Source organism: Marmota monax, unplaced genomic scaffold (genome assembly GCF_021218885.2).
Source record: "Marmota monax isolate L192 unplaced genomic scaffold, Marmota_monax_Labrador192_F-V1.1 WCK01_AAM20220418_F8-fsc00021, whole genome shotgun sequence".
NCBI lineage: Eukaryota > Metazoa > Chordata > Mammalia > Rodentia > Sciuridae > Marmota > Marmota monax.
In genome coordinates this window covers 6,672,682-6,686,846 of record NW_026695228.1, presented here as the reverse complement: position 1 = coordinate 6,686,846, position 14,165 = coordinate 6,672,682, and the positions used below count along the sequence as shown (strand labels likewise).

General features: G+C 42.8%; 1 protein-coding gene across 1 annotated transcript in view; it reads right to left on the bottom strand.

The window, feature by feature from the left end:
- Cmtm8 (CKLF like MARVEL transmembrane domain containing 8) overlaps nt 1-14,165 on the bottom strand; it is a 100,318-nt gene that overhangs the window by 3,829 nt on the left and 82,324 nt on the right. Inside the window, exon 2 of the mRNA XM_046437115.2 lies at nt 8,525-8,698. Coding sequence (XP_046293071.1) covers nt 8,525-8,698 — 174 coding nt within the window. The remainder of the gene's footprint in view (nt 1-8,524; nt 8,699-14,165) is intronic.

Below are 14,165 nucleotides of genomic sequence, written 5' to 3'. Positions count from 1 at the left end.
ACCCCCATCTGTACATTTTTAAAAAAGAAAACTTTGCTCTCTTTTCACATCACCTTTTAGAACTTAGAGCTTTGCACATTAACTATTACTTTTGAAACATTAAGAGGCTTATTTATTTATTTATTTTAAGGTAATACATGCTCATGGTTGCCAGACAATCCAACCTGGACAGAACAATCTGGATTAAAAAAGGCAGCGTCTCCCTTTCTACTCCAACCCCTCCTTTTGGGTGCAAACACTTTAATACAAATGGAGCCATGGAATTATTAACTTGATTCCTCCACCTACATTTAAAAGATACCAAAGACATTTTCACAGGTAGTTCAAACAGACTGTGATTCTTGTCATGGTATTAGTGCCTCAAAATTAAACTCTTCCCCTATTGATGGGCATGTTGATATTACTTGTTTGCCAGGATTACAAACACTACTGTAATAACCATCTTTGAATGTGTATTTTGGGGGTACCCATGCATGGCCAGTTCTCCAACAAGGATGAAGGGGCCAGATATGGTGGCACACACCTGTAATCTCAGCAGCTTGGGAGAGGCAGGAAGATTGCGAGTTCAAAGCCAGCCTCAGAAACTTAGCAAGGCGCTAAGCAACTCAGCGAGACCCTGTCTCAAAATAAAATACTAAAAAATGGCTGGAGATGTGGCTCAGTGGTCGAGTGCCCCTGAGTTCAATCCCTGGTACAAGGGGGAAAAAAAAAAAGAGTCCTTGAGCAAATATATGAATAATGAAGACGTGCAATGGCCTTGTCTCCCAGTAAGTGTGGCCCAGTCCTTTTTTCTGAACTCTACAGAAAGGAGAAACTCCTCTACTTCCCTTGCAAACAGGGAGAGGGATGAGTAGGAGATAGGCCATTCTTTTCCATATACCCTGCCAGGGGTCCTGCCGGTTATTCACAAGACTCCATTAATACCATCTCACAGAGCCTAACTTTTTGGTTTCTCAGTCTTGCTTAATACTCCCCAAAGTAAATATGTCCCAGGGGATGTCTGAGTTGGGGAACTGGAGTGGAAACATGTGGAGACATGAAAGAAATAAGAAGAGCAAAGAAACCAGTACCCGAGGTTGTTTCAAAGGTTCAACAAAGAGAACAGGTGATTACAGAAACCTCAGAGGGCTGTAGAACATCACTGAGCCTCACAGAAATATGAGGTCTTACTGCTGTAAAAGAAGCAGGGGCTATTCAAGCCGAAAGAAGTTAAAGCTTCCCTGTTGCAAATCCCAGTTCTGGACACATCCCTGGGCCATGGTAACGGCAGAGTGACAAGGACAACACTGTACCTTACTTGATCCCTGTTTCACACAAAGGCACTCTTTTTTTTTTTTTTCTCAAATAAAGGCACACACAGACAAAAGCCATCCAATAGCTGGCAAAGCTTTGTTGATCCTCCACCCTGTGTTATTGGTGTCTACAGTTTAAAAGACCCAACTGCTGAGGATGCTTACTCCCTTCACGGTAGAGAGAAAGCAGGTTTAGGTTCATGGGTTTCTTCAAGGCTGGAACCAATTACTGAATTTCAGAGTCGAGTTCATTATACGTGACTCTGAGCCACACAGGTCAGCCCTGCACAACCTCCTTGCCCTGAGTGAGACCCAGACTCCAAGTGACCAGCTCCAACAACAGGTGACTCACAGCCCTCTGCAGTGGCCCAGTCAGTACTGGACAGGTTTTGTTTGTTTGTTTTTGTTTTTAGAAGTTCCACATAATTGAGGGCAGTGTTATACATATGACACATACCAAATAAACACTTCTTGATTCAAAGGGTCAGAACTGAGCTTTATTTAAACTGGTTTATTTTTACACTGCTGTGCACAGTACTGTCTAGTTAGCTCGACTACTTCCAACATCCCTTCAACTCCTTTGGTCACAGAGGTACTGAGAGGAAGCCTACTTACAACTTCCCTAAATACTAAGAGAAATTTTAGGTCTGAAGGTAGTGGGAAGAAGCCCTGACCATGTGTAGTGAGCATGTGGACTTGGCTGTTGGGAACACGACCCCAAATGAGTGACTTAAGAAAAAGTTTATTCCTCTCTCACATCACAGGCTTGAGCAGCCAGAGCTGGCGTGAAGGCCTCAGGGTGACAGGAACACAGCCTCTTTCCTTTGTGTCAGTCAGCCATCTCTAAGGTCTTACTGTTTTGTACATAAGAAGGTTAACACTGACCCAGATGTATCCCAGCTAATAGGGACATGGGAGAATGTGCCCTGTCTTAAGGTTATGGCCCAGAGGTGTGGCCCTGCCTCTTTTATCCAATAGCCAAGCTTAACCCTAAGGCCCAACTAGGAAACCTAAACTAGCTGGGTGTCCATGGGCCTAGCTGAAAGTTCTGACTAGAGAAGAAAATAGATACGGAGGGATAATGAACAGCCCCTGGTGCTGAATCTATTCAGAGAGCAAAGAGTACAAGACTTTCAGGTCAGCATCTGGCACTGGGTCTTCAAGAGTTCCAAGGAAGGCAGAGCCACCTGGATCACCATCTGGCATTCCCCAAGGCTCAGGTCCAAGCGAGCAGCTGGGAAGAATGGGTCCTTCCTCTAGCTCCTGGAACTTTGACACTCTTCTTAGTATTCACAAAATGTCATTTTGCTTAATATTATAATTAGCCTTGTGCATCTCCTCTGTCTTTTCCATCAGAGTTCATCTTTTGAGGGCAGTAGGATGTCCTACTTATCCACCACTTGCCTTTCTAGATCTCTGGCCTCCATCACCAAGTATTAGTGGAAGAGATATCCAGGTCTGATGGAAGAGATGTGGTCCAGGGAAAGGCTGAGAGGGTACAGTGTGACACCAGACTGCTCCCTATCCTGTCCACAAGCAGCTGCTGGAGGAGCTCCATGCTACTCAGGGTGTGGCCCACAGACCAGGGGCAGCAGCACTACCTAGATATAGCTCGTTCTCAGACCCTGTTCAGACCTACTGAATCAGGTCTGTCGGGAATTTCCAAGTAGGACATATTCTCAGCAATATGAAGAAGAACTGTATTTTGAATCCACTACAAAGGGAGAAATGATGAAGACAGAATGTGGTGAACAAGAAAGGATACAGGATGGAGGAACAGACTTGGATGCCAACTTCTGTCCTTCATCCTACCCCTCACTGGCTATGTGGCTTTGGACAAGTCACCTCTTTAAGCTCTTTCCTCTGTGCCTTCTGCTATCTGTTCTCTCTTCTCCTATGATAACAGCATGTGTAGTGACCACTCAGAGTCAAGATCCTACTTTTCATCTTTCTTGGAAGGAGTTGCAGTCACATGGCCCTGTTTAGACCAATAGGATGCAAGCAGATGTAATGAATGCAACTTCTACATCATGGCTTAAGGGGAAGAAATGTGCCCTCCCCTTGCCTCCTTTTAATCTTCTCTCCTGACTAGAAAATAGATGTGATGGCAGGTGTTGAAGGTGCCATCTTGGACCCCAGGCAGAAGCCAAGGGTTAAAGATGGTAGAGCCACAGATAGGAAGAATGTGAAATGCTAGTTGATCTCATAGACCATGTGACTTACATGAGCCAGTGTTAGCTTGGATCTCTCTAGTGTAGGGATCAAACTGACAACTGAACCGATTCTACTCTTAATTTACAAAATGGGGAAACATACAAGTCTCACATATTTCAAAGGAGACAGAGCTTCACAAGGACCCATGTGAACTGTAAAGTGATCTACTTGTATAACCTACTCTTCTTATTTGTGTTTAATGACTGTATCAACTAGAGGCCAAATAGAGGCCTAAGTCAAGTCACTTAGAACCTGACTGTGCCCTTCATACTAAATCACTACTGGTTAATGGGAGTCAGGAAGACTCAAGGAATACCAGTCACAATGTGGTCCTACCAGGTGATAGCAGGGCCTCAGCTCTGTAGGCTCAGGTAGACTGGCTAGAAACAGAGCCAACAGGAAGGTGTCCATTTCATGTCTCTCAGCCCTCGATCATGAATCATGTCCTTAATACTGGTACTACCATTTGTTGAAGGGTCTTTTGGAAGCTTTGCAATAACAAACAGGACTCTTTGGAGCTGCTATACTGAAAAGGTCAACCAGGCACATCCAGGCGGGCACTTCCTACTCAAGATGGTACAGTGGAAATGGTCACTTCCAAGGTCAAGGGAAATTTGAATATCAATGAGCAATGGGAACCAAGCAGACTCCAGGGTTGAAAACTGTTGTCAGCATTAGGAGACCTGTCTCCCACTCCTGGCTACCAAACATCCTCTGAAGGCCTCAATTTCTTCATTTGAAAAATGGAAACAATCCATTCCACCTTTGCAGAGTTATTATGAGGATTAAATGACGTAAAAAATAAAGGATTCAGAACAACATCTGCACACAGTAGGTACTTAAGAAATGGCAGGTGCTCTTCCTGGTGAAATAATGCAAGCATCCCCTGCCCTTTGGAGCTCACAGGGATTGCAGGGAGGCCAAAGGAATGAGCAACAGAGGATGAGTCCTTGGGAAGTACCCTTATGGAGGCCCTAGTGCTTGGTGCTAAGAGGAGGGACAATTTTATTGCTTTGAACTTTCAGCTCCAATCAGATTTATCATAAAACGCATCCAAGCCTCTCTGAGAAAATGATGTTAGAACAGCTGTAGTCCAGGACCATAGAGGTACTACTGGAGACCAGCTGCTGCTCTTGCTGCTCTATATCAAAAGAGGATACAAGGTGATTGTACACCTCTGCAGACACATTAAGGGAATGGATTATTATTAAGATAGATTCCAGTGGAGAGCTCATGCCTTACCAGCTGGGGAGCTGGATTATGAAACTATTTTTCCAGTGTTCCAGAAGTGCTCTTCCAGCCAAGTTCCTGGGGACTACCAATCCCTGCTCTGCAATTGTAGATTCCCTAAATACTCTGAAAATCAAGAGCAAATCCAAAAGTCATCTGGTAGCAAGAACTGACTGGAACTGACATGGGAGCGATATGGTCTTTACTATCCCTCGTAGCAAGAAAATTCATACGTTCTTGCAGAAACATTAACATGCCTTATTAGAGTGCCATCCCAGACTTGGGCGCATATGTCACATATTGTAGTAAAGGCACCAAATTACTTTATTACCATTCTAGAATTTGAAAAAATATCTTAACTTACATCTGGCCTAAAAGTTTCAATTCAGGGATTTGGGGCCTATAATTATCTCCAGACCAGTGTTTCTCTCATACTTTTAGTTGCCTAAAAATTATTTGGAATAATTTTCATAATAGAGATTTCCATGCCCTTTAGAGTTTCTGAGCCAGTCAGTAGAGTAGGACCCAGGATTTTGCATTTTTGACAAGCATCCAGGGATGTAGCTTGTTCAGGGCCTGTGTTTTAGCATCATGATCCTAGGAAGGCTCATCCAGCACCAGGAGCCAATTGGCTGTTTTAGTCCACAGTCCTAGCCTAACCCTTGCTGTGTTCCCCATCAGTACCAGGACCCAACAGGGACAGCCAGCACCCCTGGCCCCCAGACTGCTCTGTAAGAGAGTCTGCTGGGCAGAAGGTAACACAGAAGTTTAGTCTGAGTCTTCAGTTGTTAGCAGATGGAAACCTTTTCTAGTCCCCCCTCTGGATCTTCAGTTAGCACCATTTACCCAATCACAGATGCTCTGGGAGGTCGCAAAGGCATTTCTTAGCTGGCACAGCAAACAAAAACCCCAACCAAAAACCAGACATGTTTGAGCTCTAGCTTCTATCAGCAGAAAATGAAGTTTTAAAAAAACTGGCTGTAAATATGTTATAATTGGTAGAGTTCACACTTCTGGATTCTCTTAGGAAAACAAACAAACAAGTCAGCAATCCTGGGGGCAGAGTTTCAGATTATTTCTTTGTGAAATGACGAATGTTCTCAAGTTAAGATGCCAAGAAACTGTTCCTGGGGTGGCAAGAATTCAGCACCAAGCTGAGTTTTCTCACTTGTTTGACCTATCTGGTCCTCACACGTATGAGTGCCCAATTCCTGACTGCTTTGCTTAATGAGATAAATAATGAAATGATTTCAAAGGGACTAAAGGTCCCAGTCCCTTGACTTCTTGTTGGGGTTCTTACCTACTGCCAAGGTAGAGGAGTACCTGGAGCAGGAGGTCAGGAAAAAAAAATCTGGGTAAAAATTAAGACACACGGACCCCCAGTGTATATGAATCTATGCAGCCATGAGATTCCAAACCTCAGTTTCCTTATCTACAAAATGGGGACATTATAAACTTCGCAAATCAATCTCTTAGAATCAGGGATTGTCTGCAGGGTCAAAGTTAATTTTTGAAAACCTGCTATTTAAGGCAAGATTTAAAGATTTTAATAGAATAAATCAATATGAGAGTTTTGAGTTCCCTTCTTGGTTTATTCCATAAAAATGTTTAGTCTCCCTTATGGATCCAACAAGAATTTTTTGAAATAACGTTTTACTAGAATACAGTTATGCTCATTCAATCAGAAATTGCAGGTGGCTGCTTTTGCCCAGCAGGAAGAGGTGACTGGTTGTGACGGAGACAGGATAGCTCAAGATGACAATACTAAATGTATGGTCCTTTATTATTATTATTTTAATATTTATTTTTTAGGTGTACTTGAACACAATACCTTTATTTTATTTATTTTTATGCGGTGCTGAGGATTGAACCCAGGGCCTCGCACATGCTAGACGAGCGCTCTGCTGCTGAGCCACAACCCCAGCCCCAATTGTATGGTCCTTTAAAGAGAGAGCTTGCCATCCTCTAATCTAGACAACATAACTAGAAATTGAGACTTGTACAGAAGGGTAAGTAAGTAGCCCAACATTTTGGTTCCCTGCTACACTGTCTGAGCTCCTCTTCTTCCAGATTCACGTCACTTTCTTTGAGACTGACATTAAGACTCATCTTTTAGGGCTGGGGCAGGAGCTCAGTGGCAGAGCACTTGCCTAGCATGTGTGAGACACTGGGTTTGATCCTTAGCACCACATTGAAATAAAATAAAATAAAATAAAGGCATGCTGTCCATTTACAACTACAAAAAAAAAAAAAAAGACTCATCTTTCAGCTGGGTACATGCCTATAATTCCAGCAGCTTGGGAGGCAGAGGGAGGAGGCCAGCCTCAGTAACTTAGTGAGGCTCTGGGCAACTCAGTGAGAACCTATCTTCAAATAAAACATAAACAGCATTCCTTAAATGACCCCACATACTTTGAGCATTCCCTCACCCTGAGTTCCTATAGCTACTATTACTTCAGGGTGCTACCTGTCCTTGAATGCAACATACAAACGAATCTGTCCTTCCTGTACCCACCAGGGGGAAAGTGGGACATTGATTCCAGTGCCCTAGAAAGTCATGAGCGCCTTGCTTGGAATTCCTTTCAGAAACTGCAACATACTCTTAAAAACTCTAATGGAGAATCTTCACTTTTGGATGTGGGAAAACAGCCAAGAGTCAGTCAATCTATTTTGTAAAATAAAAGGAGAGTAGTTTCTTGTGGGGCTTAACTTAGTTCTGAAGGCAACTCAGAGAGAACAAAGCCAGGTGCATCTGAGCAGCGACAGCGTGGTTTGAAAGCCTGCCAACTTAACCTGGGTCCAGAGCCTCCAAGTGGGAAATGTTTCAAAGTTAGTTCAGAAGTCAGTTATTCAGCAATAATTTTTTTTTCTGACATATTGGTTGAAAGCAAACAAAAGAATAGTATACCTGAATGTGAGACTAGGCACATCAGAAGGTACCTCAGAGCTTTGTTTTATACATACCGACATACATACTTGTGGCACCATTTGGATTTTTTAAAAAAATCATATGGCCACTTCAAATTCCCCAACAAGACTGCCCATGCTCCAAGGCAAAAGGACCTCCATCTTCTATCTCTGTGAGTCCACTGAGGACATGTATTGAATCTTCAGGATAAAGCTAAATGTCACTTCCTTTCTAAAGAGTTCCAACCTGAGGTGGCAACTCTGTCACACTGTGAATAATCCCATATGGCATGTGGCAGAGGGACTGTTATCTGCACATTTTCTTATCTACTTCCCCTTACCCTGTGTGTTTAGCTTTCTTTAACCTTCAGGTAGCAGAGTTCCTGGAGCAGGACAAAACTCCAGTCACCCTTGATTGGAGTGTGAGGGTGGCTACTTGTTTTCTACAGTAATTTTCATTTTCCATTCAAACTCTTTACACACAAAGAGATGTGATGTGCAAAATATTCAGGAGAGGGTTGAAGGAAGGAAGATCTACAGAGGCTGGTGTGCCCTGACACTCCTGCTTCCAGTGACACTGTCTACAAAGAACAAAGAAGCAAGCATCTATGTACGAGAACCCAGCTTTTCTTGATTCAGACTCCTGAGAATTGGTTTGCTAGTGAAATGAATTCCTGGATCTTCCAACGTGTCCAGTTTCATACATCTCAGTAAAACACTTGAGAAGCCATCAGATGATGCTGACCCTGTATGCTAAACTGGGTTGTCTATGGCTTGGCCCTCTCTGCAAGGGCAGAGAACCATCTTGAACTAAGTACAGGACTCTTGGGCCATCCCACCTAGTGGGCTCTGGACAGGAACACCACCCTTGGCTTCCTTACCACTGTTGTCCAGGGCACCTGAGGAATCCTGGTGTAGGTCATCGTTATGTAGATGATGAGGAAGAAGACGGTGAGGACCCAGTAAAATACAGCTACGAACATGACCCAGCCAAATGCGGGAACCCGGAAGTACTCGGTTCCAGCGATAAGTGTCCATACCAGTAGACCCAAGACCTGTAAAATGGTAGAGGCAGTGGAAAAGAAAGGGGATGGGGGAGGAACAGGGGACAGAGAAAAAGATAATTATACAGAGTGTCAATTACAACTTACTTGAATATTCACACATACAAACACACGATTTAAAAATAGGGATTGCAAACTCTTATGCCCACAAATAAAGCCATGGCAAATAAGAAAATCCATGTCTTGTGTTAAGGAGGCACTCTCTATGCAGCTCTGGCGGATTTTAGTGGGCTGGTTTCAACAAATCTGCCCCCTTTTTTCCTTAGAAGAACACAGAAACTCAAGTTTGCCCATGATAATCTTGTTTTTAAAATATTAGCACTAATTAAGAGTCTTAAAACACCACTCAGGGCAAAACAGCAACTGTGGCTGGAATTTGCTCTCAGAGCAGTACTTGTCAAAGAAACATGACTGCAGGTCCACTCAGAGGCAGTCCCGGAGCTCATCTGCTCCCAAACTCTGAGCCTCTGGGCATTCCCTGCCTGCCATCGCTGCCCTGCTCACAGATGGTGGAGAGTGGTGGCCTGAGAGAGCTGTCAGAGGAAGAGCAAGCCAAGGTCCCCGTGCAGACACGATACTTGGCATCTTATCACAAGTGGCACACTATCCCAGCAACAGCCATTCAACTCTTCACCACTGCAGAGCAAGGCCAGAGCCAAAAGCCACATCAACATCACTTGCCGAGTCCTGGAGGCCTATATCCAGGCACAAGAAACTGACCTAAACCGGAGGTGTCTAGAGTCCTGAGCAAAGGAAGGCCAGAGAAAGGTAGGCACTTGCATTCCAACACTTTCCAGAGTGCTGGACAGAAGGACTTTATTCCTAAGTCAAGGGAAAGTTAGAGTCTGTACCACATCCCTAAGGGATACCATCAAAAATTCAGGGTGAACTCTGGCCATAAATGCTGGCTTGCTGGGTGACTCAGGACAAAAAATTTCACTTCTGTTTTAGCTTTCTTTGCAGTCTGCAGAACAAATACTAAAGTAACGCTAAGCATACAAAGCTGGGAAGATAAATGTTGCTCATTCGTATACCACGTGTACATCTACAATGGTCAGGCTTCTTGTCATCGGAAAGTGGGATATGAACTGAACAGATCCTGCTTGTAAACAGCTTAACGTCTAGGGGTGGGAACATCAGACTAATTAGAACTGAAAATCACTATACAGGAATATGGTCAGGTTCCATATAGGGGGACATCACATTATTGGCAGGTACAAGAAGTGTCAGAGAAGTAAGCTCCTAAGACAGGCGGGAAAGTAATGTTCGTGCAGAGTGTGGCATGAGCAAAGGTTGGGGGTGGGGAGGGCTGGGCTACCTTCCAAAACCAGAAGGAACATGTATGTAGTAGGTTAAAAAGGGTCACATGATGCAGGCCCAGGAAACCTAAGGATTTTGTACTTTATCCTAAGGGTGAGGGTTTTAAGCAGAGACTGATGATATCTGGTTAATTTTTTTTTTTATCAGATCACACTGGCTGCATGCAGAGAATGGACATGTGGAGGGGTAAGAGGTGGGTCTGAGGGATGAGTTCAGAGATGGTGCAGGTACCCAAGTGGGAGATGGGGATGTCTTCAAGACCAGTGAGGTGGGAGTGAATATTGAACAGTTGGTAAATTCATGACAAATTTCAGGAGTAGGCAGGACTTTATAGATTACATACGGTGGTGTGAGAGGATACAGTGGAATGACTGGTCCCAGGTCTCTGGAAAGGTTTAGGACGTGGTTTAGGGTTTCATTTGTTCAGCTGGAGTGACAAAGGAGGAAAGGTTGTGGGGGTGGGGGGGTGGGAGGGATGCTGTTGATGAGCTCAGTTCTTAATCTGTCAAGTTTGAGGTGGCTGCCAGACTTTCAAGACAGGTGTTTTAGTCAGCTTTTTCACTGCTGTGACTGAAGGACCTGACCAAAATAATTGTAGAGGAGGAACAGTTTATTTAAGGGCTCATGATTTCAGAGGTCTCCATCCATAGACAGCAGGCTCTATTCCCCAGGGGTTCCAGATAAGGCTGAACATCATGGCGGAAGAGAATGGCAGAAGGAAGGAGCTCACATGGCCATCAGAAAGCAGAGAGCAAGACTCCACTTGCCAGATACAAAATATATACCCCATAGCCACGCCCCCAATGAACCACTTCCTCCAGCTACACCCCACCTGCCTCCAGCCGCCACCCAGTTAATCCCATCAGAGATCAATTCACTGATCAGATTAAGGCTATAACCCAATAATTTCTCCTCCAAACCTTCTTGTATTGTCTCACATGTGAGCTTTTGGGGGACACCACATCTAAACCATAACAACAGGGAGGAGATTTGGGCCCTTCTTTAAGAAGACCTCAGTGAGTCACGAAGCCTCAGGTAGGATTCCCAGGGACACCCTACAGTTGATTCCTGAGAGAAGCACACCTCTCTGTGAAAGTCTGCATGCCTGTGCTGGGAAGCAGGTGACAGAGTCTGAGTGTTGCTGTTTCTCCTCTTTAGAGTTGAACATGGACATTTCTTTTGTCTCCTTGATGTTGTATATGGATACCAAAGAAAAGGTGCTTAATGGAGATGTGTGTTTGTGCTTACATTGGTGGCAATAAAAAAAGTGAGGATGTACAAAATGGATGTGACTCTAGAAAGCACTAAGCCTCACACTAATGGGGATTTTGAGCCCGAATTCATCCCAACTGACAGGTAATCTATACCCCTATGTTTGACATTCCCTTGGATCAGTAAGGTTGGTAATGGGTATAATCCAGCACAACAGCATCGGAAACAACATTTTAGGGCCTCTTGATTCAAACTGAAAGGGTCAGATGGGCCTTTTGTTGATGATTCACACAAGAAACAACAGTGAATGAATGATTGCAAATGTGTTTATGGTGCTCTTTCAGGATTGCAAAGGTTTAAGGTTCACCTGACAGCTCTTGGCTATGAATGCAAAAATGTTTTTCATTAATAAGCAAATGGAGCCTGTTGTCCAGAGCTGCAGTTGTCCAATTTGCTAGCAACGGTCGCTTGCAGATGCAGGACAATATGTTTAACTGAGCTGTTTCTCAAAGAGCAGGAATACTTGACCCCTGACCTCACCAGCAAACATAGTATAAAGAATGTCCCTGTCAAGAGAAGAATTGTTCTACCCCAGTGAATTTCCTAGGTAAGTGAAATCTATCTTCAGGCAAACCTTTTATCTCCCTCTATAAGCAGTACTGATGAAGATCACTCTACAAAAATGTCACTCATCTCCTATGTGCATGTGTATGTGCATACATTTAAGAAAAGTCCTAGATCTTTATTTGCTTAGACTGCACAAATACCATTTATTCTCCCCTGGATTGCATTTTGTAAGGCCAAGCCTAAAAAAAAAAAAAAAAAAAAAAAATTCAAGAGTGAGAAATATAGGTTAAAAAAGAGTGAGAAATATAGGTTAAAAAATTAACATGGAAATATATCCACGAGTTGGAAATTTAAGAAAAAAAAATCAATACCAACAATTTTACCAACCTTTTCTCTTGCATTCCTAATCCACCACCTGAGTGTCCTTTTCTTTCTCTCTTTATAAATATGGATCATTCTGTACATGGCGCCTATAACTTGCTTCTTTCAGTCAGCAATCTCATGGAGGACATCCTATGTACTATGTACAGAGCTAGGTCAATTTTAATAGTTGCTGATTCTCCATAATTCATGTAACCAGTTCCCTATGGAGGTACATTTAGGTTATCTCTTTTTATGTTTGTACAAAAATGCCCAGAGCATATTCTTACAATATAATCTCTGCATACCTGAATTCCAGGACACAGTTCTAGAAGTAGAATTTCTAGACTGTTTGTCCTTACAAGCAGATGCTGTCAAATCACTCTCCAAAAACCTTATACTCATTTACCTTTCCATCACAAAGCATGTATACATGTAGATATTCTATATCTATATATCTATAACCTATATTCTATATCTATATTCTTTTTTTTTAAATTGTAGACAGACACAACATTTTTATTTATTTATTTATTTATTTTTATGTGATGCTGAGGATCGAACTCAGGGCCTCATGCATGCAAGGCAAGCGCTCTACTACTGAGCCACAACCCCAGCCCTCTGTATCTATATTCTATATCTTCATTTATACATGCTTTCCCCTTTCTACTCTCACTGGACTATATTCCCCAATTTTTGTTGTTTTTGAGACAGGGTCTCACTATGTTGCTCAGGCTGGTCTTGAACTTGTAAGCTCCAGTGATCCTCCTGCCTCAGTCTCTCTAGTAGCTGGGGCTACAGGTGTGTAGCCACCACAAATGGCTAATTCCTATGCTTTGAATGATTAAAAACTTACTTCAAAATAGAAAGCAAGAGAGCTCATATTTTGCCTTTCACTACTTTATTGAAATACAGTCAAGAGAAGTGTGACAAATCCTAAGGGAACAGTGTGGTGGATTTCCACTAACTGAACCAACCTGTGTACCTAGCATCCCCATCAAGAAACACACCACAGCCAGCACCCGCTTCTAGTTACTGCTTCTCCCCTCCAAGGGCAACAATGATCCTGATTTCTAGCCTTAGTTTTGCTCAATTTCCATCTTCATACAGATGGAATCGTACAGTCAGTACTCAACACACCCGGCTTCCTTTACTCAGCGCTGAGAGTCAGACACAACACAGAATGTAGTTCTTTCGTCCTCCTGACTACCAGCAACAGTTCTCAAACGTGGAGGGCTTGTTCACCCAGATTGCACAGACTTTGCTCTAGAGTCTGTGATTCAGATCTAGGGTGGGATCTAAGAATCTGCACTTCTAGCAAGTTCCTGGTGATACTGCTGTCAGGAGCCAGCAAGTTATGAACCACCGATACATACTGTTCTTGTTTCTGCTTTAAATTACATTTTCCTGACCTGTGCTAAGTATTTTTTTCAAATGTTTATCGGTAACTTACAGAGCTTTCCTTAATTGATAGGTTAAAAAAAATTGCTTTCTGATTGGTAGAGATCTTTACATAAGAGGGATAGTAACCAACAATACATGTGGTACATATTTTCCCCATGTAGTTTTTTTTTTTTTTTTTTTTTTTAGTGTCATGAAGTCTTGTCAATAGGAGTTTTAAAGTTTTACATTGTTCATTGGTTACCTGAACTCTTCTTCTATATCTACCCACTTAGGAAATTCTTCCTCAACACAAGATTATAAAAATATTCTCTTGTATCTTCTTTTGAAATTTTGTATGTATGTTTACACCTTTAATGCAACTTGAATTGACTTCTATATGTAAGTTGAGAAGAGCTTTTAACATTTTTTTTTCCTAGCAAATCAACCTAAATATCACTTATTGATGACTTTCCATATATCGGGGCTCAGCTTCTGGACTTCTGGAATTTTTATTCCATTCCACTCACCCGTAGTCATTGCTGTGCCTGTGTCAACCAATGTAGCTTACAAATGTATTTAATGTATGTTAGGCTTCTGGATAAAGATATCAGACTGA